General features: G+C 42.3%; 1 protein-coding gene across 1 annotated transcript in view; it reads left to right on the top strand.

Moving 5' to 3' along the window:
- The first annotated feature begins 1,677 nt into the window (after positions 1–1,677).
- The window catches only part of LOC139664384 (receptor tyrosine-protein kinase erbB-4-like), a 109,505-nt gene continuing 83,529 nt past the window's right edge, over positions 1,678–27,653 (top strand). Inside the window, exons 1-7 of the mRNA XM_071543186.1 lie at positions 1,678–1,807; positions 4,185–4,298; positions 5,030–5,156; positions 6,916–6,989; positions 12,678–12,768; positions 14,448–14,647; positions 22,291–22,423. Of these exons, the coding sequence (XP_071399287.1) occupies positions 4,238–4,298; positions 5,030–5,156; positions 6,916–6,989; positions 12,678–12,768; positions 14,448–14,647; positions 22,291–22,423 (686 nt within the window). The 5' untranslated portion in view covers positions 1,678–1,807; positions 4,185–4,237. The remainder of the gene's footprint in view (positions 1,808–4,184; positions 4,299–5,029; positions 5,157–6,915; positions 6,990–12,677; positions 12,769–14,447; positions 14,648–22,290; positions 22,424–27,653) is intronic.

The raw sequence follows: 27,653 nt of genomic DNA, 5'->3' as shown, positions 1-27,653 counted from the left end.
TGTATCTCTGTATCTCTCTGTCTCCCTCTATCCTGTATCCCCCCTCTCTCTCTCTCCCTCTCCCTCCTCCTGTCTTCTCTCTCTGATCGACTGATTTCTCTCCCCTCGTCTCCTTTCTGCACCTCAATTCCAAATCCTCGCCTGGCAGGCTTAAAAGACTGATTTTATGGCATCCTGTCAAAAAAAAAAATAATCACAGTTTTTAACCTGTTGTTGAATGGGTTGCGAAATCTTGCAAAACCCAAGAAACATTTCCTGATGTACTGCACAATTCATGTTATTTCACAGTCCTGACACATTTTACTTCCTGTGACCTTTTACTTCCTCTGAAGTAAAAGGTCACAGGAAGTAAAATGTCTCTGGCGTCTTTTAAGAGCAAAAGACGTCTTTTAAGAGCAAAAGAAGCCACTTTTTTCTAGACTGCATTCCCCTGTTAAAATGCCATTTGTAAGGGAAATATCACTAAATGCCATTTAATTCCCATTTCCTCACAATGTGCGATCCTCGCCATTAAGTACAAACCTGTTTCTGCAGCTCCCTCCTGGCTCTCTGCCGTGTGCTTTATCAGTTTTATTTTCATCCCTGTGTGTGTAAAACTTGTAATTCAGAGCTTATGGAGCTCCTCTGCATGAGTTTGGACAGGCAAGTTCTCGCTCATTATTTTCTGCACTTCTCGATTCTTCACACTTCATCTTTTATTAGATACAAGAGTGGATAAACCAGGAAGTGAAGAGCTACGTTCCAAACGAGAGATCCAAGTCTCAATTGTATTAAATGTATTAGTTATCTTAAGACTTTGAAATATATTCACGGAATAGCAGCACTCTAGAGCCTGTATCCATCTGTGTTTGAGAAAATCTGTGATTTAGAAATCTTGAACAATGAACATCAAATATCATGTTTGGTGTTTTTTTTTTATTATTATGATCCAAAAGGGGCATATGCACAAGCGTTTTACACTAAAACCCCATCAATTCAGCTTTTTCCATAACATGTTGTCAGACCCAGCCAAGTAGAAGTCTTGGCCATGGCTTCAGAGAGAACCTGTTGAGACATGAGTTTTGTTCTTAACAGCAGACGTCTGCAAGAAGCCAAACCACACATTTAATACAAAACCACAGCTATGGTCAAAGCGTTTCCATTAACTATTGAGCCATTAACCATACACATATTCACAAACTACAGACAACCAACTACACGTGCCGCAGGTGCACCGCCGCCGCGATAGCACCGCAGGTCACATAATCACCAAAATCTGTTGTGGACTTGTGCCTCCGCTTGCGCCTCGATTCACCAAAATAGCAGCCTTTGTGTTTTGCGCTCGCTGCAGCTACGTGGCATTTACATCTTGTTCTTGAGGAGCGCTGGGCTGCTGAGTAACAATAAGGGGAAATAAATGGTTGCTACTTGGCCTGTTTACACTCGTTTGTTGCCATGACTACCCTGCAACGCTGGTCTTTTGTGTGAACAGATAGACAAAATTGGAATTGAAAACTCCCAATGGAGTTTTACAGAACATGGTGAAAAGTGTTCAGCTGATTGAATGTGTCAAGCATGACCTTGATCATTTAGGCACCCTGTCAAAAGGGATATTTCATTTGGATTGCTACGGCTGTTTACACTGTGTGTGTGTGTGTGTGTGTTCTTGTTTGTATGTGTGTGTAGGCCTGTACCAACTTCAATGACAGCGGGGCGTGTGTGACCCAGTGCCCCCAGGCCTTTGTCTACAGCCAGACCGCCTTCCAACTGCAACACAACCCCAGGGCAAAGTACACCTATGGAGCCTTCTGTGTCAAGAAGTGTCCACGTAAGGCTTGCCACCTGACACATACACACACACACACACACACACACACACACTTTCTTGCTGTACTTGTGAGGACCTTCCATTGATTTAATTCATTCCCTGACCCCTAATCCTCACTACTGCATGCCTAACCCAAACCTAAACTTCATCCTAATTATAATTGTAACCCTAATCTCAAGTCTTAATCCTAAACTATCTTTAACCTTAAAGCTTCACTTCGAGTGTAAATGTTTTTTAACTTAATTTTGGGGACTTTAAAACCACATTCCTACCAAAAGGTGACGTCAGTAAACTGTACACAACTGTCTGATAAAGCTGATAAGACTGGTGTATTTTTACTTAAGTATCTTGCCTAGTGCTTTAATGATTACTCTAATTTAAACCTAATCCTAAATGTAATATTAACCCTAAACCTAAGCCCTAATGCTAAACTAACCGTAACCTTTATCCTAGCCTAAACCCAATCCTAATTTTAATCTTAACCCTAATCCCAAATCCTAACCTTTCTAAAGTGAGGAGTGGCCAAAATGTCCTCACTCTGAAGGTCTAAAACTCAACTGGCTCTCACAAGGATAGACGTACGAGAACACACACACACACACTTATCGACCATGCCACACATGCCCAATCAACGTGAGAATATTATGTGAAGGCCGTAAACCTTTTGTGAGATTATCCTGAAATAATTACAACTCCTGCAGTTATTCATCCTCGCTATGCTAAGGAGAGGGAGAGGTGTTTGTGGTTCCCTTTATCAACACAACATGCTTCCCTATTAAAATACACAAAAAGGTTTGCACACTGCGGCTCGCTCTTCCTACTCAAGGAAATATTTTTTCCTCTGGTAAATGAGTGTATGACACTGATGTTTTAAATTAAGTGAATTTAATAAAGATATTGTTTCCCACCCTATTCTACTTTCTGTTAAAATATATTAATTGATTAGTTAATTCATAAACATTTCAATTTAAAGCAATTAACAGCACAGAAAAGCTTGCAAATGTATTACTGTACATCTATCAAAATGCCTAGAGAATCTTTTTTCCCTATGCATGACTTTAGGATAATAAGGGGCTCTTTGCAATGCACGTAGGTATGCACACACACACACACACACACACACACACACAACACACACACACACACACACCTCTAGACAACACTTAGCACTTACACACTTTGGACTTATTAATACATAACATCCACACAGAGGTAATGCATAGTTAGCCTGCTACATCATGCCATTCCCCCATATCCCAAATGCTTGAACACGTGAACATCCGTTCATGTGTCACTAACAGCAACGCACCTCTTCCTCGTGTTCTGCCTTCACCTGAGAAATCAAAGCTTTGCCACGAACGAGAACTACAATCAGATGCGGGGGGGGCTTGGGCCAGATATGGTGTGCCTTGGAACATACCTCTCTTTACACATCCATTTAATACAGCTCTGACCAGCCCTAGCGGACTGGTCTCGATAATATATGCAACTATCTTCCAGGAACCCCAACCATCAAAAACAAATGCTCTGATTTCTTCTATTTTGTTTTGTTTTTCTTGATTCGCATTCACAGCTTAAGCTCCCCATTACTGCAAGTAGATCCTTGTGCAGCAGCACCACAGAGTTTTGCCCTCACCTGCAAATCAAAGCTTTGGAAGGGAACAAGAACACCAATCAGATGCAGGGGGCCTTGATTCACATTCACGGCCAGTCTATCAGTGTTAAGTAATCCAGTGGGTGGACACCATCACCATCAGGCAATCAACCAGCAAGCAAAGACCACATTTTCATGCAACTCACATTACACTGGTGTTTGTACTTTAATGTATACTATGAATTCATGTAGTAACGGCTAATAAAAGTAAAACAAAAGCTGGGTCGGTTCTAACTGACAAATTAAAGAGGTGATAAAAGTGAGTTTAGCTAGTTAGTAGTTTACCTTGCCTTACATCTCTGATTATACAGCTGTTCTTGAATGATTAAGGACTTAGAAAAATGCTATCCAGGAATTGCAGAATATAAAGCAATTGCACTTTATGAACCAAATGTAGTGTGTTGACATTGTCTTGTTATAGGATCCTAAATGTATATAGTGGAGTTAAAGCTACAGTATGCAACTTTTCGCCTTGATGTGACAGGGTCACACACATGAGGACAGTCCAGGTGCTGCCAGCTGAGCATCAGTCACACAAAGTAAACTACATCGACTTTCAACACTTTCCTGCGATTGTCCGCGCTCACTGGCACTTATTCTGTGGTCTGGTCCTGTGTGGCAAACCCCAGCCATCTGGCACCGATTGTAAATGGGTTAAAACAAATCAGGTCTGGCGTATGTTTGTGCGCCTGTATTTGACATTCATGATGACCTGTTTTCCAGATAACTTTGTGGTGGACCACAGCTCCTGTGTCAGAGCCTGCCCCAGTAACAAGATGGAGGTGGAGAAGAACCGCGTCAAGACGTGCATTTCCTGTACCGACATCTGTCCTAAAGGTAAACCACAGGCAGAACTACAAATCTAGAGTAACTTTCCATACTGTGTAAGTATTTAGCCCATGTCCCATTTATTATGGCATTTATGAACTCATTGATGCAAATGATTAGTGATAATCAGTGATAATCCAGTGCTGTTGTAAATATTGTTGGTCAAATCAAGAGGCCGTCTCTATCTTAAAGCTGCTACATATAGAATTTTAACAACAATAAATCATTACCACATTAATTTTGAGACATTAGTATAATTACCATAAACCAACAAGAGAAGTTTGGCAGCCTCTACCGGCCTCTACACTGAATTTTACATTGTGTGCCACCGGGTCAGATTTGGCAGGAAATCTACTGAATTGCTTTATGGCACAAATTAATATTGCTCTATGGCACAAAACAGGAAGAGGGTGCTTCAGTGCGAATGGAGCTAAAGCGTTCTGTTTCTGGCAATGACAGATGGTAGAAGGAGTGAAATGCAGATGGAAAAATCACATCCAACATGTTTATCCTCCTCAATAAAGGCAAAGATGCCAGGGAGATCTTGACCATGGTCTCATTTGTTTAGAGTAATTATAAGATATCACAATTAATTTGACAATGATGTATTGATGCTTAAAAATGCTACGTATAGCTCCTTAAAATCTGCTATGTTACAACTTGTCTAAATCTCTAGGGCATTTAATTAAACTAATGTGATTTGTTGTTTTACTAAACTGTGTGTGTGTGTGTGTGTCCAGCCTGCGATGGCATCGGCACAGCCAGCCTGCAGTCAGCCCAGACAGTGGACTCCAGCAACATCGACAAGTTTGTCAACTGCACCAAAATTAACGGCAACCTGGTCTTCCTCATCACCGGAATCAAAGGGTGAGAGTGGATTTGGAAAACAGGCAACTACTCAAGATGCTGGAGAAAGTGACATTTATAGTGAGCAGAACACACAAAAAAAGTCAGAAATCTCTAATATTTTAGCGTAAAATAAATCCCTAATGACATTTTCTAATTTCAGCAACATTTTTGTACCTCAGCTCGACCCGTTCAGCACGGGTCCCGTCGGCATAAATGTCAGCACCTGAGAAATATTGTTACTGCAAGATGTGTTTTTCACTTATTCCACTGTTAATGTAAATTGCCCCGGATAAGAGCATCAGCTAAAAGCCTGAATATGAAATATAAGCACGGTGGTAAGTGGATGAATGAACATGATGATGGCAAACAAACCAAAATGGAGACAGGACGATAGATACCATGTTCTAATTTGCTTCCTCTATACAAAAAGGGAAGCAAATTAGTCCTGTCACCATCCTGTGTTCTTTATCAAAGGTAATAGTTTTACACTGTATAGTGTAGTATTGCCTCATGTATTAATTGTTGAATTGGTTGGATACCTTGTACTGAATATGTATTGTACTGCTGCCTTCTCTCTACTGCCCCCCGCCACCCTACCCCTACACGCGGCCACGCACATACGTGCTCACACACACACACACACACACACACATTCATTCATTTATGCTTATTGTGCTCACATACTCATTCAATCACTAACAGTTAAACACACCCCTACACCCAAAGGACCACAATGGACCTCTTGGGCTTTATTGTGTTTTATCCTTTTGACAAATTTTGTACAAAGATATGATGCCTCCTGGTGAGGCTGTGCATATATTATTTATGTATATATGTCATATATTTTTTATATTGTCAATAAAAAATGTCAATTCAATTCAATTTCAAAACGGAGTGACTATGCCAAAAGTGACTTGAGAGTATGAGCGGTGCCGTGCCGGTATAGACGCTGATAAGTGGGGTAAATTACTTTAAGGAGGGTATAGTGGTTGTGCTGGGGGATAAGTGTGGCATGTGAGAGTGTAGATTAGTGTAGAGGGTGATTTTGTGGACTCAGAACACAGCAAAAATTGTATGTATGTAAACTACCATTTCCAAATATTTGAGCAAATTCCGGTGTACTTGGTTTATCGTTGCGAGAAGAAAGTAGACAGATCGCATGCCGCTTCCTGGTGTCTTTTACATTTTTTTTTGTATTCAAAACATATGAGTGGTCTCTTTGACTCGACAATGCCAAAGTAGCGGTGAATGTCCACTGGCAGCGAAGTTACCCCCCCCCCCCCATTAATTTGAACGAGGACAGGCATAGAAATGATCTAAAGTAGAGCTCAAATCAACTTTTTTGGTAAATATCTGCCATTGACAAATGGAACGCCAGGTGTCCGTCTGAGTAACATCTGCTCATGAAATATCCCCGTCCAACTTCCATCTATTTTACCCATCATGGAGGAGAAACTGATCCTCGCCGTCTCCAGTTTATCTATGATGCATCCCTTTTTTTGAGCGCGGGGACAAATTAAAGCGTGCAGCCGCGTGGAAGAAAGTCTCCAAAATTGCGGGAGTGTATGGTGGGAGATTTACTCGCATGCATGCATCAAGTGTCGGAGCATTGTTAGCGGACATTGACGTGAAACCCCTCAGGCAAGACCCACAGCTCATTGTTCATTGCTTTTAAGAAAATCCATTGGACTTCTCCTTTATTTATGCAGCATAAAATGCAAATGCACCGCACAGTCCTCTTTCCCCTGTCATATTCATTGTCCGTTATCATCCACAGGGATGTCTATCACAACATTGAAGCCTTGGACCCAGAGAAGCTCAACGTGTTCCGCACCGTTCGGGAGATCACAGGTGGGTAATGTCAACAGGAAAATGTATAATGAGCAAGTATTTACCGTACAGTACAATGTGTGCAAAACAGCCTCAAACAAATACAAAAAATACTGGACCTCGATTAAGAACAAACTCATTAGCATGGAGTTTGTCTGTTCACAATAAATTATGCTTTATGATTTTATGCCCCTCATCAAATTTGCATTAACCCTTATCCCTTCACTTGCACTTGAGTGACATATAGTGTGTGTGTGTGTGTGTGTGTGTGTGTGTGTGTGTGTGTGTGCATGTATTCTGTGTGTGTCGGTGTCTTTCCTTGCTTGCCTTTCCTTGAATGTGATGTCTTGCATCTGCTGGTGTGTGCATGCATGTGTGCTGTATATGTGAGTATGTTGGTGCGTGTGTACATGCATGTTGCTTGTGTGTGTGTATGTGTGTGTGTGTGGTGTGTGTGTGTGTGTGTGTGTGTCTTTGGTCGAACCCGCCTGAGACCGTCCACACCGAGGCCAGACATTGCAGCATAAGATGAATATGAGATGAGTCTTCCTGTCTCTCCGCTCTCTCTCTCTGCCGCTCCCTTGGGGAGTCCCTAGCCTTGAGTCCCGTACACCCAGCTCTCCCTTCACGCACCATGAAGAAAAGATCCAAAACATGTGGTGCGGATCCTCATTCCTCCAGCTCCCCCCCACATCCCCACCACCACCACCGCTGAGCCACATGTATACTGTCATCCATCCGACCGAACCATATGACACTGCCATCAGACAGAATCCTTGTATCTCCAATGTGTCAGTTCTTCATTTTTTTTTTTTTTTTTTTTTTCCTTCTTCACATTTTTGAACGGGTTTGCAAAGGCCCCAGGCTTATGAAACATTGCCCCCTTTTCACCTGGCGTCAAGACGCATCTCTTGTCAGGACTGGCTCTACAGTAGATCTGATGTAGCTGGATTTACACCTGGGTAATAAAATGCCAAAATGGGCAATAAAATTGAATTTTGCCGTCCAGATTGGCAATATTTCCGTCCTTTAAAATTGACAGTAAACGCCTTGTCTGGCTTGCTCCACATCTATGGGTAATGGCAATGGATTTTTGACAAGTATGTTACCAACAGAACTGCCTTATGCCTGTTTGTTTTGCATGCTTGCTGGTTGGATCAGTGCACTAAAGTGTCTGTGGTTGCTGTATGTGGATTAGCGACTCATTGCATCTGTCAATGCTTCTCTGAACACTTCTGAAGATGGTTTGGACGACCGGATCTTTTTACGGGATTTTACGCATTTGTTTGCGCTATTCGATTGCAACCCGATCACCCAAGATAAGGTTAAAGGGGGTCTTACTAAAGTACATAAAGAATAATGCAAATTCACCCATCGGGAATCGCTCAAAGTGGACTTGCAAGTTTTTTTTTTTGTTTTTTTTTAACCGAACAGCGGCGAGAGCTGGCGGCGGGGACAGAAACCTGCCAAGCCCCACAGAGTCAGAGATGCGTATCGGGCCCCAGCTTGTCACCTCTCACAGCTGTCAGGGAGAACGTGACTTCCCCCCGCCGAGCCGTCAACCTGCCTCTGCGACCCCGGGGTTACGTCTCGACAGCGCTATAGCTTTCAAATGAGCTGTGTAGGAGGACAGCTCGCATCCTACATACCAGCACACCGCCCCCTCTCTCTCTCTCTCTCTCTCCTTTCCTCTCTTCCATTCATTTCTCTCTCTCTCTCTCTCTATCTCTCTCTCTCTCTCTCGGTCCATCTCTCTGTGAGCTCTCATGCGCCAGCATCTCTTTGAAAACATATCACCGGGTCAGGTCCATCCAGAGAGTGGGCGATCAACCCAAGCAATTTAGCATAAGTGGGTTTCTCAGCATTGTGACTTGGGCTGTAATCATCGGCGCTTTAACACTCTTAACCCTTGGTTGGGTGCCCATGGCCTCTTTTTCTAAGAGGCTCCACACTGTAATTTGCCGTCTCCATCGGCACGCCGGTAATGCGGCTCTTGGCGGAACCTGAACTCTGTCTAAATGATCTTTTCACTTTGCTTTCGCTGCCCAAAGCCACTGTATCGCAAAGCCTATTGAGAGAGAGAGAGAGAGGGAGGACAGAGGAAGGCAGAGAGAGGAAGACTGACAGAAGAAGAGTGAGGCAAGGTTGAATGAGATTTTTTTTTCCATCGACGGTGCTCTCGGAGGAGCTGGTGCTTGTGTCAGTGTGTTTTCCATACTGTATACGTACTGTACATACATCTCTGGGTTGTTTCAGCACATAACTCCTGTCACTCCTGTCATATGAGTTATGGTGCTCTATGGCAGCTGTGTGGCGGGTTAAAGAGCAGAGCCTTTCCTCCCACATTGCAGCAGTTTTTGACTTTGAAAGCACAGTTTCCGCCTCAAAATTGCAACTTAGAGGCTTAATAGTGATTTTGCTTTGACTTTGTGAAAATCAAAATGACAAGAAAAACAAGTCTAAGTCATGACCACCAACCCTTCCGCTAAGCTTTAAATATAAAGGAGGGACAACACAGACCAAGGTTTATAGCTTTTAAAAAATAAACCATCATGTCATGTCATCAAGTAAGCAAAAACACGAATAGGCCATACTGCAGAGAAAAACATTTTTTTTTTTTGGGTACTTTTAAGAGAACAGTAAGTCTGCCAATATCTTCAAAAGCTCTGAGAAAGCACATTGGCAACAATTCAGCAACACACGGAAGCTGTGCGGTCTTCTCGCTGTTCTTCATGGCAGGGATGATGAACTTGGAGCTGTCAGTCTTTCTGGCCTTCTTGTTGTTTCGGGCCTGGATTCCTTTTGTTCTCTTCCTTGAGGAATATATGAAACTAAACTAAACATGAGTAAACTAAACATGAGTAATGTATATTTAAATTTACATGCATATCTTTTGGTCAAAGCCGGAATGAAAGTGTGGAGAGTATCATTAAGAGACATAGAAATAAGACTCAGAGTCATTATCAATACATTGTATGACAAACATTCTCTGATGTTTGTAATTGCCTATTTCTTTGTTAACATTAGACACAAAATAGCCTCTTCAAAGACATTCTGATTCGATTTGACAATCAAAATAGAAGAACTTGATAAAAGAAAACAACTTAAATGAAACTGAAAATCAAATCCAAATTGAAACCAACACAAACCAGAAAAATTGGTGCCGTTGTTCAGCGTGAGGCAAATTCAGGTTAGACAGTCAGTGGTAAGGAATTTCACCCCTCTGTGCTTGTGTGTTATCAAATTTCAGCTTGACAGCACTGAGGAAAATTATTCATTTTTTAACCTGCATTTATCCAGTGGACCTTGACTGAGCACCATGCTCTGTTCCAGCACCACCCTGCTTCACATTCATACAGTTACACACATTCACACTTGGAAGCTTCCCATAAAAAACAGTCTGCTTTACTGGAGCAGTTTGGGGTTCAATGCCTTGCTGAAGGGCACTTAAACAGTATTTGCTGAGGGAGGGGAGATTGTTACTCATTCATTCCCCACCATTTTCCCTTGTACAGGTGTAGCCTATGTGCTGCTGTACACACAGTCGTAGCTCAGCACGGGCAGGTGTGTAGCAGGCAGCAGCTTGTTACCTCCATTAGGAAGAACTCCCCCCCAACCCCCCCTCCAACCTTGTTCCAGTCAAAGCAAGCAGAATGGCCCCTTAAGGAGCCCTATGGTGGAGCTGTGAGGTTCCCCACCGCTGCTGATTTTGTCATTAAGGCAATTAGTGTCAACCGCTACAATGCTAACGATTCTATAGTGCGTTGGAGCTTCAGAGCTAATAAGCCCTCAGCATCCTAAACTATACACAACATGGGGGGGCTGACATTTTTACCGTCTAAGAAGACAAGCTGGAGAATCAAATCAGAACTGCTATTGCCGTTACCCTTATGAAAAACAATTATAGCAATCATATAATCAATTTTAGGATACTATAGAAATGTCACAGCAGTCCCTAGGTATAATAGAGCTATTGTAACTGTAGTGCCTATAGAACAGAATAGGAATAATATAGGAATTATACTGCATTCCTACATTACATAGGAATGATCCTACATTATGGACACCATTCCCATTACCTCAACATCATTATACTAATGCAGTGGTGATGGGAATGACATCCATTGTCATGCCTATATTGACCTCTCGTCAGGAATAGGGATATTATAGGAATATTATAGTGACACCATAGGAGATAAAAACACCATAAAGCACAATAAGGTCACTATAAACTCATTATTGAGCACCGCATACACACTATATGACCTTAATAGAAGAAGCATTGTTTACTGTCACAGCGACCTCTAATCATATTGAATTTGTTTTGTGTATTTCCACATATTTGGCTGTAATTATTACTCTCTGTTGCAGTAGCATCAACAGCTCGAGTGTGAGCGTGTGCGCCTCGGAAGTTCAGCTCGCGTTCATCTTTACGAGCCTCGTCTGTGCGATCCCTCACAATTGCCTGAGCTTTTTTTTTTTTTTTTTCTCATCAAACACTGTTAATGAGCGTTGGCTCGGAGCCCGCTACTGCTCAGCTGGGACCGAAACTAACAAACAAAATGATGTCCGCCAAACGATGAAGGCCCCGCAAAAGGTTATCGCCCTCTTGTCAACGAGTCACGAGCGCCGTTCTTCTCCGCAGCTCCACGCGCCTCCACCCATCATCCCTCCACCCTGCGAAACAGAATGACGCATCCTGTGGGAGGGGAAACACACATGCTAATATTACGGAGCCGGATACTTTTCATTAGTTGGAGAGGGCACCAGACCGCCCGCCACACCCTCAACCCTTTTCTCCTCATCAGGCAATCAAATATCAGCGGAAATTCATCCTTGAGTCTATGCGGTGTCGGTTTTTTTTCCTTTTAACGTTAAAGCAATTTTTTGTTATCCTTGTCTTCAGGAGTACCTGCACTTCCCCCTCCTCTACCTTCCTCCTCTTCCTCTCCTCTCCTCCGGTGTCATCACCTCATCCAACCGTTTTGTTTGTCCTCTGCTGCCGGCTTGGGGAACGTACCCCCCTCCCGCTCTTCCGCTAAATATTTCATCTTTCCGAATCCATTATTGAAAATCCTAAATGAGCCACAGCCGTCCTCTCAGCTATTCATTTAATCTCCTAAATGATTCAACAGCACAGAGGCAGATAAAAGAAATGCAAAAATATTGATATATCAAACATTGCACTCGTCGTCATAGCTGGCTCAAAACTTCTCAGTGGAGTTGCTGTGCCTACCACTATGGATATGTAGCTATCCTACACACACTGTTTGTGATTGATGTTGGATTGGGACCACAGGCAGTAACCATCACAAAAGCCACTGAATAAAAGCATTTTGAATGCAGGGCTGCCATCTTGAGTCCTTTGTTTGAAGGGCGATCTCACTAACCACGAAGCCACCCTGCTGCCCCAAAGAAAGCAGGGATTTAAAAAAAACATTCTTTTGCTGCCTCAGTAGTTCTTGGCTGCTTTCAACTGTGGTGCCTGGGCTGATAATGTCATGTGTTTTGGTGTGGTTCCTCTGGTCCTGGAACGTTGCTAATTTCAGAGAGATGCCAATTCTCTCTGCTCTTTTCATTCTTGTCTCTGTGTGCAATAGAGGATGTTATGATGGACAGCTGAGTCTAGCCTGTCAGAACTAGTGACTCATTATAATGTGTGTGTGTGTGTGTGTGTGTCTGTATGTGTGTATGTCCCGGTCCATTCAGGCTTCCTGAACATCCAGTCTTGGCCCGACAACATGACAGACTTGAGTGTTTTCTCCAACCTGGCAACTATTGGGGGAAGAGCGCTGTACAGGTACACACCTAAGCACAAACCTTCACCACCTTGACAACCATTCATAACATAATTTCACTTCATTAACATATTTTAACACATTTTCCACCCATTTAGAGGGATATTTGACTACATTTTGAAACATTATTACATTATCATTCAGTCAATACATTATCAGTTGCTACAGCATGGCTTTCTCTTCATTGGGAGTTCAAGAAATATGGAAAGACAGGTTAGCCCAAACTACAGTATAGTGCACTGACAGGGACTTTTCAACCCAGGACTGTAAAATCGGCTGAATGTATGGGTAGAATCACTGTAAGTCAGTCACATATACAGTAGTTCACATATCCAACTGGATAATAAGCTGATGAAATAATGTTCTAGTAGGTTGTCACTGGTCACTGAACATGCACGTTAATCACTACTACTCATAATACTGATGTAGAGGTGAGGGGAATGACATCCATTATCACGCTTGTATGGACCCTTAACCCGAACCTTAACCTAATTCTCATTCTAACCTTAACCCTAAAACAAAAAAAGTCCTAACCTTAAAATAGCCCCTTGAAGTAGGGAGGGACCGGCCAAAATGACACAATGACGCAAAAATGTCCTCAGTTGGTTCTCACAAAGATAGGAGTACAGCAACACACAGACACTGTCATTGAAATCACTTTCACATCATTTCCAAAATAACTCAATTTTAGTTTCATTTAGACATGCAACAACCGACTGTTAGCGTGTAGTGGAAAGAGTGTGACATGGCGAGAAAAGTCCATGTTTGCAAACGTGATGGAGCATACACGCTCCCCCGCACACACTACTTTCCACCAGCCCGTCCCACACAAGCACACTGCAAACAAGATGCAGTCATTAAGCCAGCACAGTGCCCTTCCATGCCTCAAGTGTACATGAGTGTGTAGCAGCACAGAGCCTGTATCAATAGTTGAGGTTCCTGACACCAAAATACAACAGGCCCAAAACTAAGCAATTCTTGAAAGACTTTATTTTTTTTGCAACAATTCAAAAACTTGCTTAAAATTGGCTGTGACAGTTGGATGGAAACATAGCGAGTGTCTGTGTGGTTGATAGAGCGATGCAGACAGTGGGGTGTGTGTGTGTGTGTGTGTGTGTGTGTGTGTGTGTGTGTGTGTTTGTGTGTGTGTGTGTGTACGTGTCATCCACCTACAGATGGAAACAGCAGGCCGCAGTACAAATTACAGCCTGCCACCCACCCCTGCCCCATGCTTGATCCTGCATACGCTCTGTCTGTCTGATGGCTATGACACCTCCCTGGCCTCCTGTCAGTCCTCAGCTGTACAAGTGGGGGGGATGGCGGGGTAGCAAAGAAAAGAAAGAAAGAGACAAAGCTTGAATAAACGAGGGATGAGACAAGATGAGGACGATCGAGGACAAGAGGGGGAGGGATTCAGAAAGGGAAAGTAGGAAGGGAATGCAAGGAAGATAAGACAAGGGAGAAAGAATGCAATAGATATCGATATAGATCAAATTAAATAAAACTTAATTGATCCCTCTTCCACCTCCTCCCTCTTTTCTCATCTCCCTTCTCTTCCTCTCTGTCCACCTTTCTCTCGTTCTCTCTCCTCCACCTAACCTTTCCTCTGGTCTCCACCACCCTCCTTCTTCTCTCCGGCCCCCTCTCCCTCTCTCCTCCTCCTCCTCTTCCTCCTCCTCAGTGGGATCTCCCTGCTGGTGTTGAAGCAGCAGGGCATCTCGTCGCTGCAGCTCCAGTCTCTGAGTGAGATCAGCGCCGGCAACGTCCACATCGCCGAGAACAGCCAGCTCTGCTACTACAACACCGTCAACTGGACCAGCCTGTTTCGGACCGCGAATCAGAAGGTTCTGATCCGCAACAACCGAAGCCCGCAGGAGTGCTGTAAGTCCACGCCAGAGTCACCAAAACCACCAATTAGCCTTAACCCTGACAGTGGCCAAATCCTTACACCTTGCAGATTCCTGTTGAGAAGCTAAATATGAAATTTAATTTCTGGATTAAAGCCCTAAGACTAACCTTGCAGCTCCAGTATTTATCTCTCCAATACCATCACCAAGAGAGTTCTGCCTCTGTTGTTTTATTTATTTATTTATTTATTGTATTTCTAGCCTTGGGAGACTTGTTGACATTCACAAATATAGACTGAAAAGACCATGGAAAACTATGTGAGATTTCTTTCAGCCTGTATCAGAGCGATAAGCAGGAGACACTAATAGCTTGACAGGATTCGGGGGTGTTAACCTGACGCAAAAACATTGGCACTTACTCATCAACTTTAGATAAAAGCTTCCACCAATCGACTATTGAATCACTGGCTATGCTTCAAAACCAAGTAGTTCATTCTGAGGGAAAAGAACGTCTGCTACTTCTCTTCAGGCAGTTTGATATTATTTTCTGGGTAAGCTGCACACCAACTTTTTTTTGTAACTTTTTCACTTTGCTCCTGGCGAACGCAACACCCACCCCGAACATAATACCCAGACATCTTGTCGATTAGACACGAATGTGAAGAATTGAACCAACTGTATAGTGTTAGACTTTGCTGGGAAGCACAAACCTACCCTAAATCTGAACTCAAATGAGAACACCTATTCTAACACAGGGCACAGACACAGTAGGTTTTCAATTCACGATGCCAATGCCCCTATACATGCAAATGCCTCCACTGTAACTGAGTCAAAGTGGTACATAAATTGGACAAGGAGGTATTGTGAGGTTTCTAAGGAGTAGTCGCTATTGCATCAGAACCTCAGACCTCCAAAATGTCAAAAACCAGCCTGATTTTTAAGTTTGAAGGCCATGCATCCTTTGAAATGTACACAATGGATTTTGAAGGTTATATCATTTTCTCAAACTACAGTGGACCACGCATTCCTCCGGTTTGAATACAAATATCAAATTCACCAAAATTGCAGTAAGACGTTTTTCACCTAACAACAGCAAAGCATGACATTTCTTTGTCTTCACTTTTACCCTAAATGATCCTATGTGGAGCGAGACAGTCACATGGCCTCTCTACTCGCTACAAGTTATTATCTCTCTTGTCTTGTCAGTGGAAGTTATTATCTCTCTCATTTCTAAAGAAAACTGAAAAAAACTAAAATAATTTCTCCCGTAATTACACTAATTAACCAACAGAACCATGCAATGAATCTACGGCTTGGCCAGATGAAATTAGGCAAATAACTGAAGTGATGAGGCAAAAATTGTGTTTCTAAAAATGGGAGATCTTGTATTATATCATTGCCACAAGTATTAGGACATTATTCATTTATGTATTATGTTCATTAATGAGCCAGTATTTGCATTATTGAGTTGGCCCTTCTTAGCTGTTCTTGTGCCCTTTTCCCCTGGGCAACTCCTTAGTGTTGCGCACGCACACACACACGCACACACACATACACACACAGGCACACACACATACACACACACTTCACTGACTTTGAAGACTTGGAGTGAGACTCAAGAGTCACACACAGCTCTCCTTGGCCGTGGCTCTGCATGTGTGCATCAGTGAGTGTGTGTGTGTGTGTGTGTGTGTGTGTGTGTGTGTGTGTGTGCGGCTACACCTGACTGAGCCTAGCAGGGACTGGGAACTGGGAAAGGGCAGGTCTCGCACCCCTGCAGGAAGAGAAGGACAGTGGAGAAGGTGTGTGTGTGGGTATTTATGTGTGTGCATGCACATATTTGCATAATCATGCATGTGGTCCTATATGGTTGAGTGGTTGTGCTACTTGTATTGAAGCTGCATTCAGAAAAAGCAGAGTTTTATATAGCAGGTCTATATAGAACCGCAACAACTCAAAGAACCCTCTTATTTGTTAAAAAAACAAAAAAAACCCCCAAAAAAACGACGATAAATCAGAATAAGGAGCCCAGGACACCCATGAGATCATGGACCCCAATTTGATAAGATAGAATGATTTTTGCTGATTTAGTATTCAATTATAAAACTGTCAACACTGTACGTGTATGTGCAGAGCTGGAGAAGGTCACAAGAAAAGGTTACAGCGACTGGAGGGAAGGGAACATCCATGATGTTGATCCATAATGTTAGCTAATGTTAGCAGTCAGCTACTTCATGCTGTTAACATTTATCACCAAACCAACAAGTTTGAATTGTGTAACTTGTAGCCAAGGCAACCAGTTTTAAGGTAACAGTTTTAACCAGCTAGTAGTGGTTTTAACCAGGTAGTCGTAGTTTTAATCAGCTGGTGTTAGCTAGAAGTCACAGCTAACACAAACAATTTGACTGTCAAAAATGCACCACTAAGGATATGAAGCATAATGTTAGCATATTACTAATGTTTGAATTGTGTAACTTATAGCCAAGGCAACCAGTTTTAACAATAGTAGTTGTAACCAGCCAGTTTTATTCAGCTAGTTAGCTAGTAGTTAGCTAGAAAGACACAGCTAGCATAAACAAATTGACCGTCAAAAATGCACCACTAAGGATATGAAGCATAATGTTACATATTACTAATATTAAACATAGCCTAGAGGCTGTTAATGCTGACAATAAGAATACTACCCAGTTGGTTTGGAGATACATGTAACACCCAACTTTTTGAACCACTGCTTAATAGTAGCAAATACTGTAGGGCTAACGGACCATTTTCTTCTAATATATCACACCTGTTTTGTTAAGAGTGTAAAGGCGAGGTGGAGGGCAGTTTGTTGTGCTGTGAAGATCATCACTAAGAACCCCCCTCCCCCTTCTGTTGCGCTGACCCCCCGCCCGCCACGGCCCAAAAAGGTGGACAGGGATCATCTCCCCCAGCTGCCTGCCTACACTCATTAGTCTTTTCAATGGACGCCCTGCTTGGTGTTCAATGCCGCCTTTGATAGAGGAGAAAGGGGAGCAGGGAGGGAGGAGGCGGCACTAGAGTCCCATCTACACCACGGCCCAACTCCTTTCATTTGCTCACCATCGCCACGTTCCACAGACTGATTGTTGTTCGTTTGTTCATTCATTCTTTTTGTTTTGTTTCATGTACTCTTTTGTTTATTCTTTTATTCATTCTCTCTTTCGTAGTCTCTCTCTCTCTCTCTCTCTCTCTCTCTCTCTCTCTCTCTCTCTCTCTCTCTCTCTCTCTGTGTGGCTTTCCTTGTGTCGGTTTTGTTTCTTTCTTCCTCCTCTCCTTCCTCTTCTGTTCTTACATTCATTTTCCCCCTTTTGTGTTTCTTCCTTTTTCTTTTTTCTTTTGTTTATTGTTTATCTTTTCTTTTGTCATTCATTCACTTCCATGCTCCCCATTCATTCTCCATTATTTATTCTTTCTTTCTTTCTTTCATTCTTGCTTGTGTGGGTATGATGCAAGAGTGTGATTGGTGCTGGCCAATGCTTTCTTTCTTTCTTTCTTTCCTTCCTTCTATCTTTCTGTGGGAACCTGTGATGCATATATGTCATCATCATCATCAGCATCCTCTCCTGTCTCCCATGGGACTCAAAGGGGTCAGAAACCTCTCAAGTCAGCATCTTTTGGATCTTACCATGTGCTGCATGGTTAAAGAAACATCCCAACTCCTCCTCCCTTGTTTGTCCCTTTCCTTTTTCCTCCCTCCTTCTCTCCCTCCCTCTCCTCATCTTTCCCTCTGCCTGGTCAGCTTACCTACAGCGCTGGAAACCCAACAGAGGTGCTTTTGTCTCTCGCGAAAGGCACCGCTTTCATGCTCCGCCCTTATGAGGACTCCTCGTTGTCTGTCCTCTCCCTATGTCTGCATCCTTCTCTTTCTTTCTGTCTGATTTTTCAAGCATTCCGGACATGACTGTGGCTGCAACACAGGCATGCCCCCTGGCTTACATCTGGCCAGGACCTCAAAGACAGCGGGGGACCGTTCACAACTGTGTTCATAGCTATAAAGACGAGAAGAGGAGAGGAGTGGAAGGCTTCACAGAGAAGTAGGCCGGCGTACAGGCTGTTTCAAATCTGCCAACGAGGGGGAAATCACTTCAGACACATATGGGATGATAACTGCTCCCAACGGATCTGCAGTGCTCTCACCATGTTACTTCAGCACTATCACTTTGTCACCATAATGCTCTCAGATACAGCAACCTTTGGAGAACACAGTGCTGAGGGAGGACAAAAGAGAGAGCGGTACTGGCAGAGACATCTAGACTCAAAGAGAGAGCAGGACATATAGTACATCTAATGGAGTGTTATGGTGCAATATGAACTCTGCCTGCTGTACATGAGAGACAGAGAGGCAGAAACACAGAAAACAGCATACAGATTGTTCACCGCAATATTGTCTGTAACCTAAATGCAATCCTGAACAAATCCAAACCGACTATTTCCAGAAGTTCGTATGTGAATCAAAGGTTTTATTGAATCTTTTATCATGGCTTTATATGACTATCCAGACAGCCAGCGACAGAAGTTGTGGAATTTGCATACACACACACACCTGCATGTACAGGTGTGTGTGTATTAAGGTTCAATCGATATGGGTTTTTGAAAGCCTATACTGATATGTTTGGATTGAAGCAAATAAAGAATCTTTGGTGCCAGTGTTCAATATCTATATATTTGAGCATTGTAATGCCAAAAAAAATCCCCAAAATTGCAAGTATTCAGCGTTTCAGAGTGTGTTGAGATGCAGCCCAGCCAGCCAAAGCCTTAAGTAGAGATGATGAAGTTTCGGGTTGATTTTCCACTTTCGCCTATGTAAGTCTACATTAAACAAATCATTAAGTCTGCATGGCATCTGCAGGTGCTGTCTGGGTCCCACTAGTGCTTTGTCACTGTTGTCTCAGCATTATTGTAATGAAGCAACACAGCTGCCTCCTTCGCCAGCTCCACAGTGGGTGTATACACACACACACACACACACATACACCGTACATGAATAGAAACCATACACGTGCGTATAGGACACATGCCCACACACACACACACAAGTATACACATGCAAAATTTAATGTAACAATAACATTTTATTTGCGGGGGCTGCAACAAAGAATCCTTCCCAGATCCCCGCTTATTTTTCCAAAGTACTATATAGGGCTAAAACAGATGTGCCTGCACCTAATGTATGCAGAAAGATTACAGAGGCGTTCTTCTCACTTGCATGATTCATCTGACCATTTCGAGCTTGGCGTTGTCAAAATAAAAGTTTCAAGCTATGCCACCCTTGAAAAGCACACAAATGACTGTCAAATATTGAAAAACCGATTGACTGTACAAACAGAATAACAGTGTCATGAGTTAGGGGTTAGTTTTGTTTCTCACAGCATGTGTGATGGTTGTAACTGCATTACCTTTTTTTTTTGATCATCACAGCCCCACTAAATGATGGTCCAGGCATTATATATTCTCTGCCCACAGGAAGGGAACGATCAAAACATCAGGGAGAACATCTTCTAAACAGCATAGTGATGATTTCGATACTACTTTGATACTATGAATATCAATTTAATTCAGTATTGAATTGTATATACAGTTATTCAATACTCACCAAATGTGTTCTGCATTCTGAAATTCAATTTCACTGTCACTACCAGAGATCCTATACATGTGGACTGGAATAGCTAAAAGAAGAAGGAGACGAGTGATTGGAATAGACAGAGCGTCAGTCTGGCTCTTGACAGTCAGCAGCTGGAAACATTCAATAACATCAAACAGACCGCCATGTCTTGAACTGGATCCCAGTCCACCTAAACTGGTTAGCAAAACTGGTGCCAGGAGTGAAATATGGAACCATTTCCTTTATAGAGCTGCCAAAGACGGACACCCAACCAACATCAAAACCCCAGTGAAGAAGTTGCTGCAGAGCTGTCCAAATTAATAATAATAATAATAATAATAATAATCATAATCATAATCTTTATTTATATAGCACCTTTCATACACAACATGCAGCTCAAAGTGCTTTACATCAATAGAAGGCAGATAAAAGAAGGCAGATAAAAAAAATTAAGTGTGATAACACATTGCTTGATGGTATTTCTTGTTTGTCATGGTATTGTAGTAGTATCACATTTTTAGATATCACACTAAGTGTTGGTATTGCAGTCAAAATTCTAGTATCGTGACACTACAACAGCAGTAAGCAAGTGCCCAGAGAAAGCTGGACTCACCAATGAACCTCTGTACCTCTTAATCACCTCCAAAACCCCCAGCCACTAAGAAGAAGAAGAAGAAGAAGAAGGTGTATTTAACTCCTCAACATTGAAAAAGATTACTCTAGCTGCCATTTGGAGCCGCCTTGGTGTGAAATTACTTAGTGCAGCTTTAAAGAATGTAATAAGTTTCAAAACAAAGCAGCAAAACTCTAGTATGAGATTTCTGATAATATAAGGTGGTGGCTCAGTGGTGACATTCGCTATACATACTTATATTAGGCTGCATTGTCTTTCAGTGTGTGCATTATACCACGAGGCTCAAGATATTTGCCCTTTCTCTTACGCCAATCATTCCTGGCGGTCATAACTCACCAAGTCATTATAAGGAAATCCTTAAGAATCCGCTCAAAGCAAAGTTCTTGTTTAAATCTTAATAAGAGTTTTCCGTGGGGAGTAGCTCACACTCAGGTGTGGTCGTGAGGCTCATGGTATTATGCATCTCCAACAAAGAGATTCGAAATACTGTATGCACAACGAGGCAGGCATTATCTATTCCTGGTGGCGCACACAGACCGCTCTATTAGCATTTGACAAGGTATCTCTCATTTACTGATGGATAAGGGTAGTTGAAGGTTGAAGAGGTGGCTGATTAATTGGCTTCAAACAAACTTGGGAAAAGGTTGTTTTCAGTTACTAATTTAAGCCCTCTCTGGACGGCCATGGAAGGTCTGGCGGTCGGTACAGTAATTATTACCTCAGGACCCCAGGAGTTTTATCCCATCCAGAGATGAACATCTCAGTTATTTTCTCCAGCCATCCTGGTTAAAATTCCAGCTGCAATTACCTACTGTATTTTAAGTTAACTTTGACTTCTTATGGTCATTTTAATCCCATCCCATCCATTTTAATCCCATCCACATCTACATAACAGGTGTTGCAGAGCAGCATCCCGCTTTACAAACTGAAGAAAATTTTGCCTATTTTGGTATCATTATTCTGGATTTCAGTGGAGAGTTTTAGTGTCCCATGATAGTCTAAATGCTGTTTCAGAGGCTTTTCCACCCTGACAAGAACACAGAATACTTTATTATTTTTATTTTTTTATTTTTGTATTGGCCTTCAGTAAAAAGAGCACTGCAATGTTAGCTCGTTTAACCCCTTGTCTTTCTTTTCTTGTGTTTTTGCACATGCACCTGTTTCACACTGTGTCTTTTTATAAATAACTGATTCTTTTGGCAACATTTTTCATCTCATCCAGCTAATTTTTGGCATTGTGCGGAATATGCCTTTGACTTTTTCCACTTCACCCGAGAGTTCATTCATCATCACTAACCGAGTCTTCAGAGTGCAACGGCATGCTTATAAATTTATGATATTGTTTTGCTCATATGCTGTCTTTCTGTTTGTGTTTGTGTGTGTGTGTGTGTGTGTGTGTGTGTGTGTGTGTACTGAACAGCCACGGAGCATATGGTGTGTGACCCGCTGTGTTCTGATACGGGGTGCTGGGGTCCCGGCCCTGACCAGTGCCTCTCCTGTCGATTCTTCAGCCGTGGACGAACTTGTGTGGATACCTGCAACCTTTATGAAGGGTGAGTTAGGCGCACACACACACACACACACACACACAGGCAGACATGTTAACTTGTGCACACACACGCTGTCTCTGACAGGCTGACTGCATAGAGATGGATGGATGGATAGATGGATGGTTGGATAACACACTGCCATTGTTCATCATTCATATACGATGTAATAAAATATTATGAAACGTTGGCTCAATCTCCATGTCGTGAAATTGATTAAAGCTGCACTAGGCAAGTTAATTTAAACCTGTTTTAACAACCTAAATCAGAGAAGAGTGTCTCATCCCCACTAATTGAGACCCTGTATATTCACCCTATTTGCCCAAATTAATTTCAAGTGTTGGGTATGGTCATTGGCAAGAAGTCTTATCAAAATTAACAAAAGATAAAACTTTCTCTTTTTCTAAACAGCAGTGACCTCCATCCAAAGTAAGCTGGACACCAACAGTGGCTGAACTTTGAACCCACTTTTTTATTGTTTTTTTAGCCCTACAATTTCCACCTCTGCTAGCCACTGAGAAGTAGAAAGTTAGGGAGGAGTGCACACTTTAGTGCTATCACATTACATACTTTCTGGGTAATGAAGTCCTTCAAACTTGAAAACATTCAGTCTCCTGCTGCTGCATGGGGCCGCAAATGTGCGAACTTATAATGTTTTGGTCACATATCCAACATGTATGTGTGTGTGATTTTATCATGCTGAGAATGTAATTTCAGTGAGACAGGTATACCAAAATCATCTAAAGTGTTGCTCTTGGGACATGTTGGTCATAATTCCTGGACTGATAGGATTTAATATTTCAGACCGATGCTTGGTATCTTTTATTTTTAGACTTTTAGCTATCAGTTGCTATTGCTTTATCAATGTCACAAGCTACCTAGGTATGTATCCAGTAGTTGGTATCTGATAATGCACCTTAAACATGCCAATAAGCCACAAGACTCACTCATTACACCTCATGAAAAAAGACACAGTTTTCCAAATGATGAACTTGTCAAGGAACATTTCAAGATCTTCCTCAGAGAGTGGACAGTTCAGCAGTTTTTCAGATTGACATGGGACCCACATTTCAAAATCAGTAGAACTATAGAAAGATCTGTACAGTTCATGCATTGCAGTGCATTTTCCTGAAGGGAAAAGAAAGCATAATTTTGAATAATTAAATTGCTCTACCTTTGCCATGGTCAGGATGATTTCATTTCAAAGATCACCATGTTCCTTCCTTGCCCTCCCAGTCCCTTGGCAGCATTGAGCACGGTCAATCACAGATACAGCAGCAGTAATAGGGAATGTTTCTCAAGACTCTATGATAACCAACGAGTGCTTTCCGTGTGATGAATGAGGTTAGGGCAAACTGTGTATACTACATCTTACCCGGCAATCAGCGCAGGAAAAAAAAACACACCACTGGGTCAGTGCCAAGGGGAAATCAAATGGACTGTTTCCACTGGCGTACATGCACGCACAAATCCAAACATACGCTCCTCAAGGGGGTAGCCTACTTTTTCCTCCAGTAAGAGTTCAGTTTTGTTGCCTTCTGATCATATTCAACACACTGAGCCAGACACACCTGTGAATGAACCTCTCCTGGTGCATGGACTGCAGAGGTAGCAGTTTGAAGTGGGCTACAGAAGAAAAGACCACACGTTAATATGAGCTTCAGAATAATCTACACATCAATTATGACCGCCACGTTGAACACTTTGCATTTTTCAGAAGAGTATAAGGTAGAGGGGAAGATGTTATTTTTGCTTTGTACAGTACTGTTCCAACGATATTATATAGTATTTGTTTTAATGGTTTTGCTTTTTCTTCATTGGATTTTTTTTGGTTTGTTCATAATAATGACCCTCTATTGATGCCTCTTATCGTGTAAAAGCCTGTGTACTGGTACGGAGAAAGGTTTGCAGGCTGTTTTAACTTTTTGAACACATTTTGAGTTTACCTTCAGGCTAGATTTTTACCAACTTACCCTCACCATGATGGATAGTAGCTACATTGTGCTCTGCATGTGTTTTTCACGGTGCTATTGCTACAGCGCCTGGGGATCAAGAGGGAAATCCAGGTCATTCAGTCAGCGGGAGACACTTCACTCCTCTAGACCTGTACACTCTCAAACTACTGTACATCACAGTGTACAGCACTCAACATTTGGTCTGACTCTTGTGGAGTTAAAGATTTGTTAATGTAGCAAGAGGCTTTACTGTGCTTTGAAAGTAATCAATACCGTAAAATAGATTCACACGTAACCAGTGCAGGGAGACTCAGATTTGGGTGATATGATCTCTACATTTAGCAGAACCTTTGCAGCAGCATTTTGGATAAGCTTCAGGAGTGAGAGGGACTATTGAGTGAGGTTGGTGTGAAGGGAGTTACAATAATCTAATTAAGGAGAAATTAAAGCATGAATGACCTCATCCAAGTCAGCTGTGGACAGGAATGGTTTAGTTTTCAAATAATCCTCAGGTGGAGGATTGCATTGCAGGTTGTGCATTGGTATGATTGCTCATCAAACGTTAAACTGCAATCAAAAGTCTCAGTTTACTATGGATAACATTTAAGATCCAGGGGGACTGAAAAGAACAATTTCAGATTTGATGTTTAGTTGTAGGAAGTTCTTGGACATGCAGCTCTCAATGTCTAAAAAGGCGTCAAAACAATTGGGGTCACTTGACTTTAAAGGGACGTATAGCTTTGTGTCATCTGCATAACAATGGAGGGACACATCAAGTTTGTGGATACATGACTGAGAGGGAGCATGTGTAAGAATAAGATGGAGCCTAGAATAGAGCCCTGAGGATTGTTTCCAAAGACAATGATCATGTCCCATGACAGATTGTAGCACGTTCTTTGAAACAAAATTTATAAATTAATTTATAAAAATCTATTGAAATAGGTGGTATTGTTTGCACTGCTGTGAATCGTTTATGAAACATGCAATTGATCAAAAGGAGGTGGTAATGCCGCAAAAAACGCCAGCCCATCTCAGCCCACACTGTCACGCTAACCATGCCGTTTTCTGACTAACCCTGTAGGTGTTTTGCCTTGCAGAGTGTCCGGTAAGTTCAGTGCCCCTACTTGTTGTTCGCCGACCGCCTCGGAGAGGAATGGCGAGGACCCGAAGGTGCCGTCAGGGCAGGGGGGCTAGGCGTGTCACTGCGTGTCACAGTCACTACTTGCGCACGGGGCCACGCCCTGCCTACCTGTCCGCCTGCACACCAGCACCACCGGCACCATCAGTACTACTGACCCATCACCCAGTTAACACAGGCCTTCACTTTCACAGGACACAACCCCACCCTCACCCCCCTCGAGCATGGCAACACCCTGTCTGTTTAAAATCACTGATGTCATGTGAAAACCTCATATGTCCTTTTATTTAAGATATTTTTTTTTTGGTATTTTTGTCTTTATTTGACATTGGCAGTAGAGAGAGACAGGAAAAACCCAGGACATCGCAGGCTTATGAAACTCTCACTGGATGAACTCAAAATGCATGGTTGTCAAGCTAAAAACAAGGCTGTCAAGTCCCTTAGTCCCTGAAAAACATTTTGGAAATAGGTTTTCACTCGATATTGACAATATGTCTGGCCTGGCTTTATCTACATAGTGAGGATTTATTGTATTATAGCACATGATTCTTGGGCTTTACCTTTTCTTTTATAGCTTGCTGTGATGTTAACATAAACTCTGTTTACAAAAGAAATGACAAAAATACAAAAAGACAAAATGCAGTTTCCCTGTTGGTGTCTTTCTAAGCTCATTCAAATTCAGATATATGCCAAAATTGATTTAATGTGATGCGATCTAGTGTTAATGTGCTTCAAAACTGATTGCATTTTACCATTAAATTATATTCATCCAGTTTCCAAACCCAGGTTGACCTTACTTAATTCTAAGGTTCTATCTCTGTTTTGGCCCTCTGAAAAAGTCAGTTTGACAGTTTGCTGGTAGTTGTCTTGAGAAATAAAGGGAAAGCAGAACATAGTAGGACATAAAATCATGCAGTGGCCTGAGTCACATGCTGCAGTGGGACCCCTCACCTACACTACTAGATGCTATACCGTTTAAACCAGCACACACCCAGGCAACGGTTCACCTCCCCTGCTGCCTGGCGGGCTTTACGCAGGCCAGATAAAGCATAATTAATCCTAATTTGATTTAGATCCCACTGGGTCGTCAACAATGTTTTTTTTTTCTATTACAGAGAAGGACCACACTGTTCTCCCTCACTGTCCCACAGAGAAGTACCCCCAAAAAGCCCATTCGCTTTGTCCTGTAGTGACAAAGGCAAAGTGCCAACACAGTCACACTGTGGTCAGATTTAATGACTTTCCAAGGCCACACTGGCGCCTTACTATTATTAGGGGATTGCAGAAAAGGAATAACAAGCCACTTAATTTAATTGATTTTTGAAAATGTTGAACCCCTCCCAGTTACAGTGCCTTTTATTTGAGTCGAACCAACAGAGCGACGGTATCGATACTACAACGAGCTAATTAGCTACAATGCTTGGGGGTGTAACAGGAGGTAAATGGGGTGTGTGTGTGTCTGTGTGTGTTTCTGTCACTGCTCACTGATGCTATGACTTCATCTACTGACCTTGAGCGCCAAAATAAGCATTGGGAGGAACACATCCCCAACACCTCCACACTGCACAAGCCCATTCCCACCGCTGCCATCGCTGGGAATATCCACTCCTTAGTTTTGATTTGTCGATTTGCTCATACCAGCAGATTGAGACAGACAATCCGCTATGGATTCATTCTTCTCTCCCTCTATCCCTCTTTCTCTCTCCTCCGCTGTGGAAATGGCGTCCGCAACTGTGAATTGATTCAGACATTATCGATTCAGAAAGATCATTCGCCCACTCTCACTCAGTTTTGCAAAAATAAAAGCCCTAATAGAGCGGCCTCTGGAAAATGAAATACTGTGTTGTGAAGATTGTAGAAGAGCCTCACCTGACAAGGACCAAATAGACTGAGTCGAGTATTGTGCTGATATTCTATCGATCAGTGTGTGATCATTGTTTTACTCTATTTCTGTCATATTCTATGTATGTATTTATTGATTGCTTAACAATAATACCAGCGTGGTTTTTTTTCAAGTTTGTGCCAGTGATCTAGACCCTTCTTCTTTACATTATACCTGCTAGTGTCGACACACAGTAAGCATAGTTGGAGTTATCGGGGCTCGTTTTCCTCCCTACAGAAGGAGCCATTTGCCGCTATTAAT

Source organism: Centroberyx affinis, unplaced genomic scaffold (genome assembly GCF_046629955.1).
Source record: "Centroberyx affinis isolate AG114_WGS23_722 - 3 ecotype Tasmania unplaced genomic scaffold, CSIRO-AGI_Caff_v1 ptg004262l_1, whole genome shotgun sequence".
Taxonomy (NCBI): domain Eukaryota; kingdom Metazoa; phylum Chordata; class Actinopteri; order Beryciformes; family Berycidae; genus Centroberyx; species Centroberyx affinis.
Note: the sequence above shows the minus strand (reverse complement) of the source record. Positions and strands in the feature narration are given on the sequence as shown.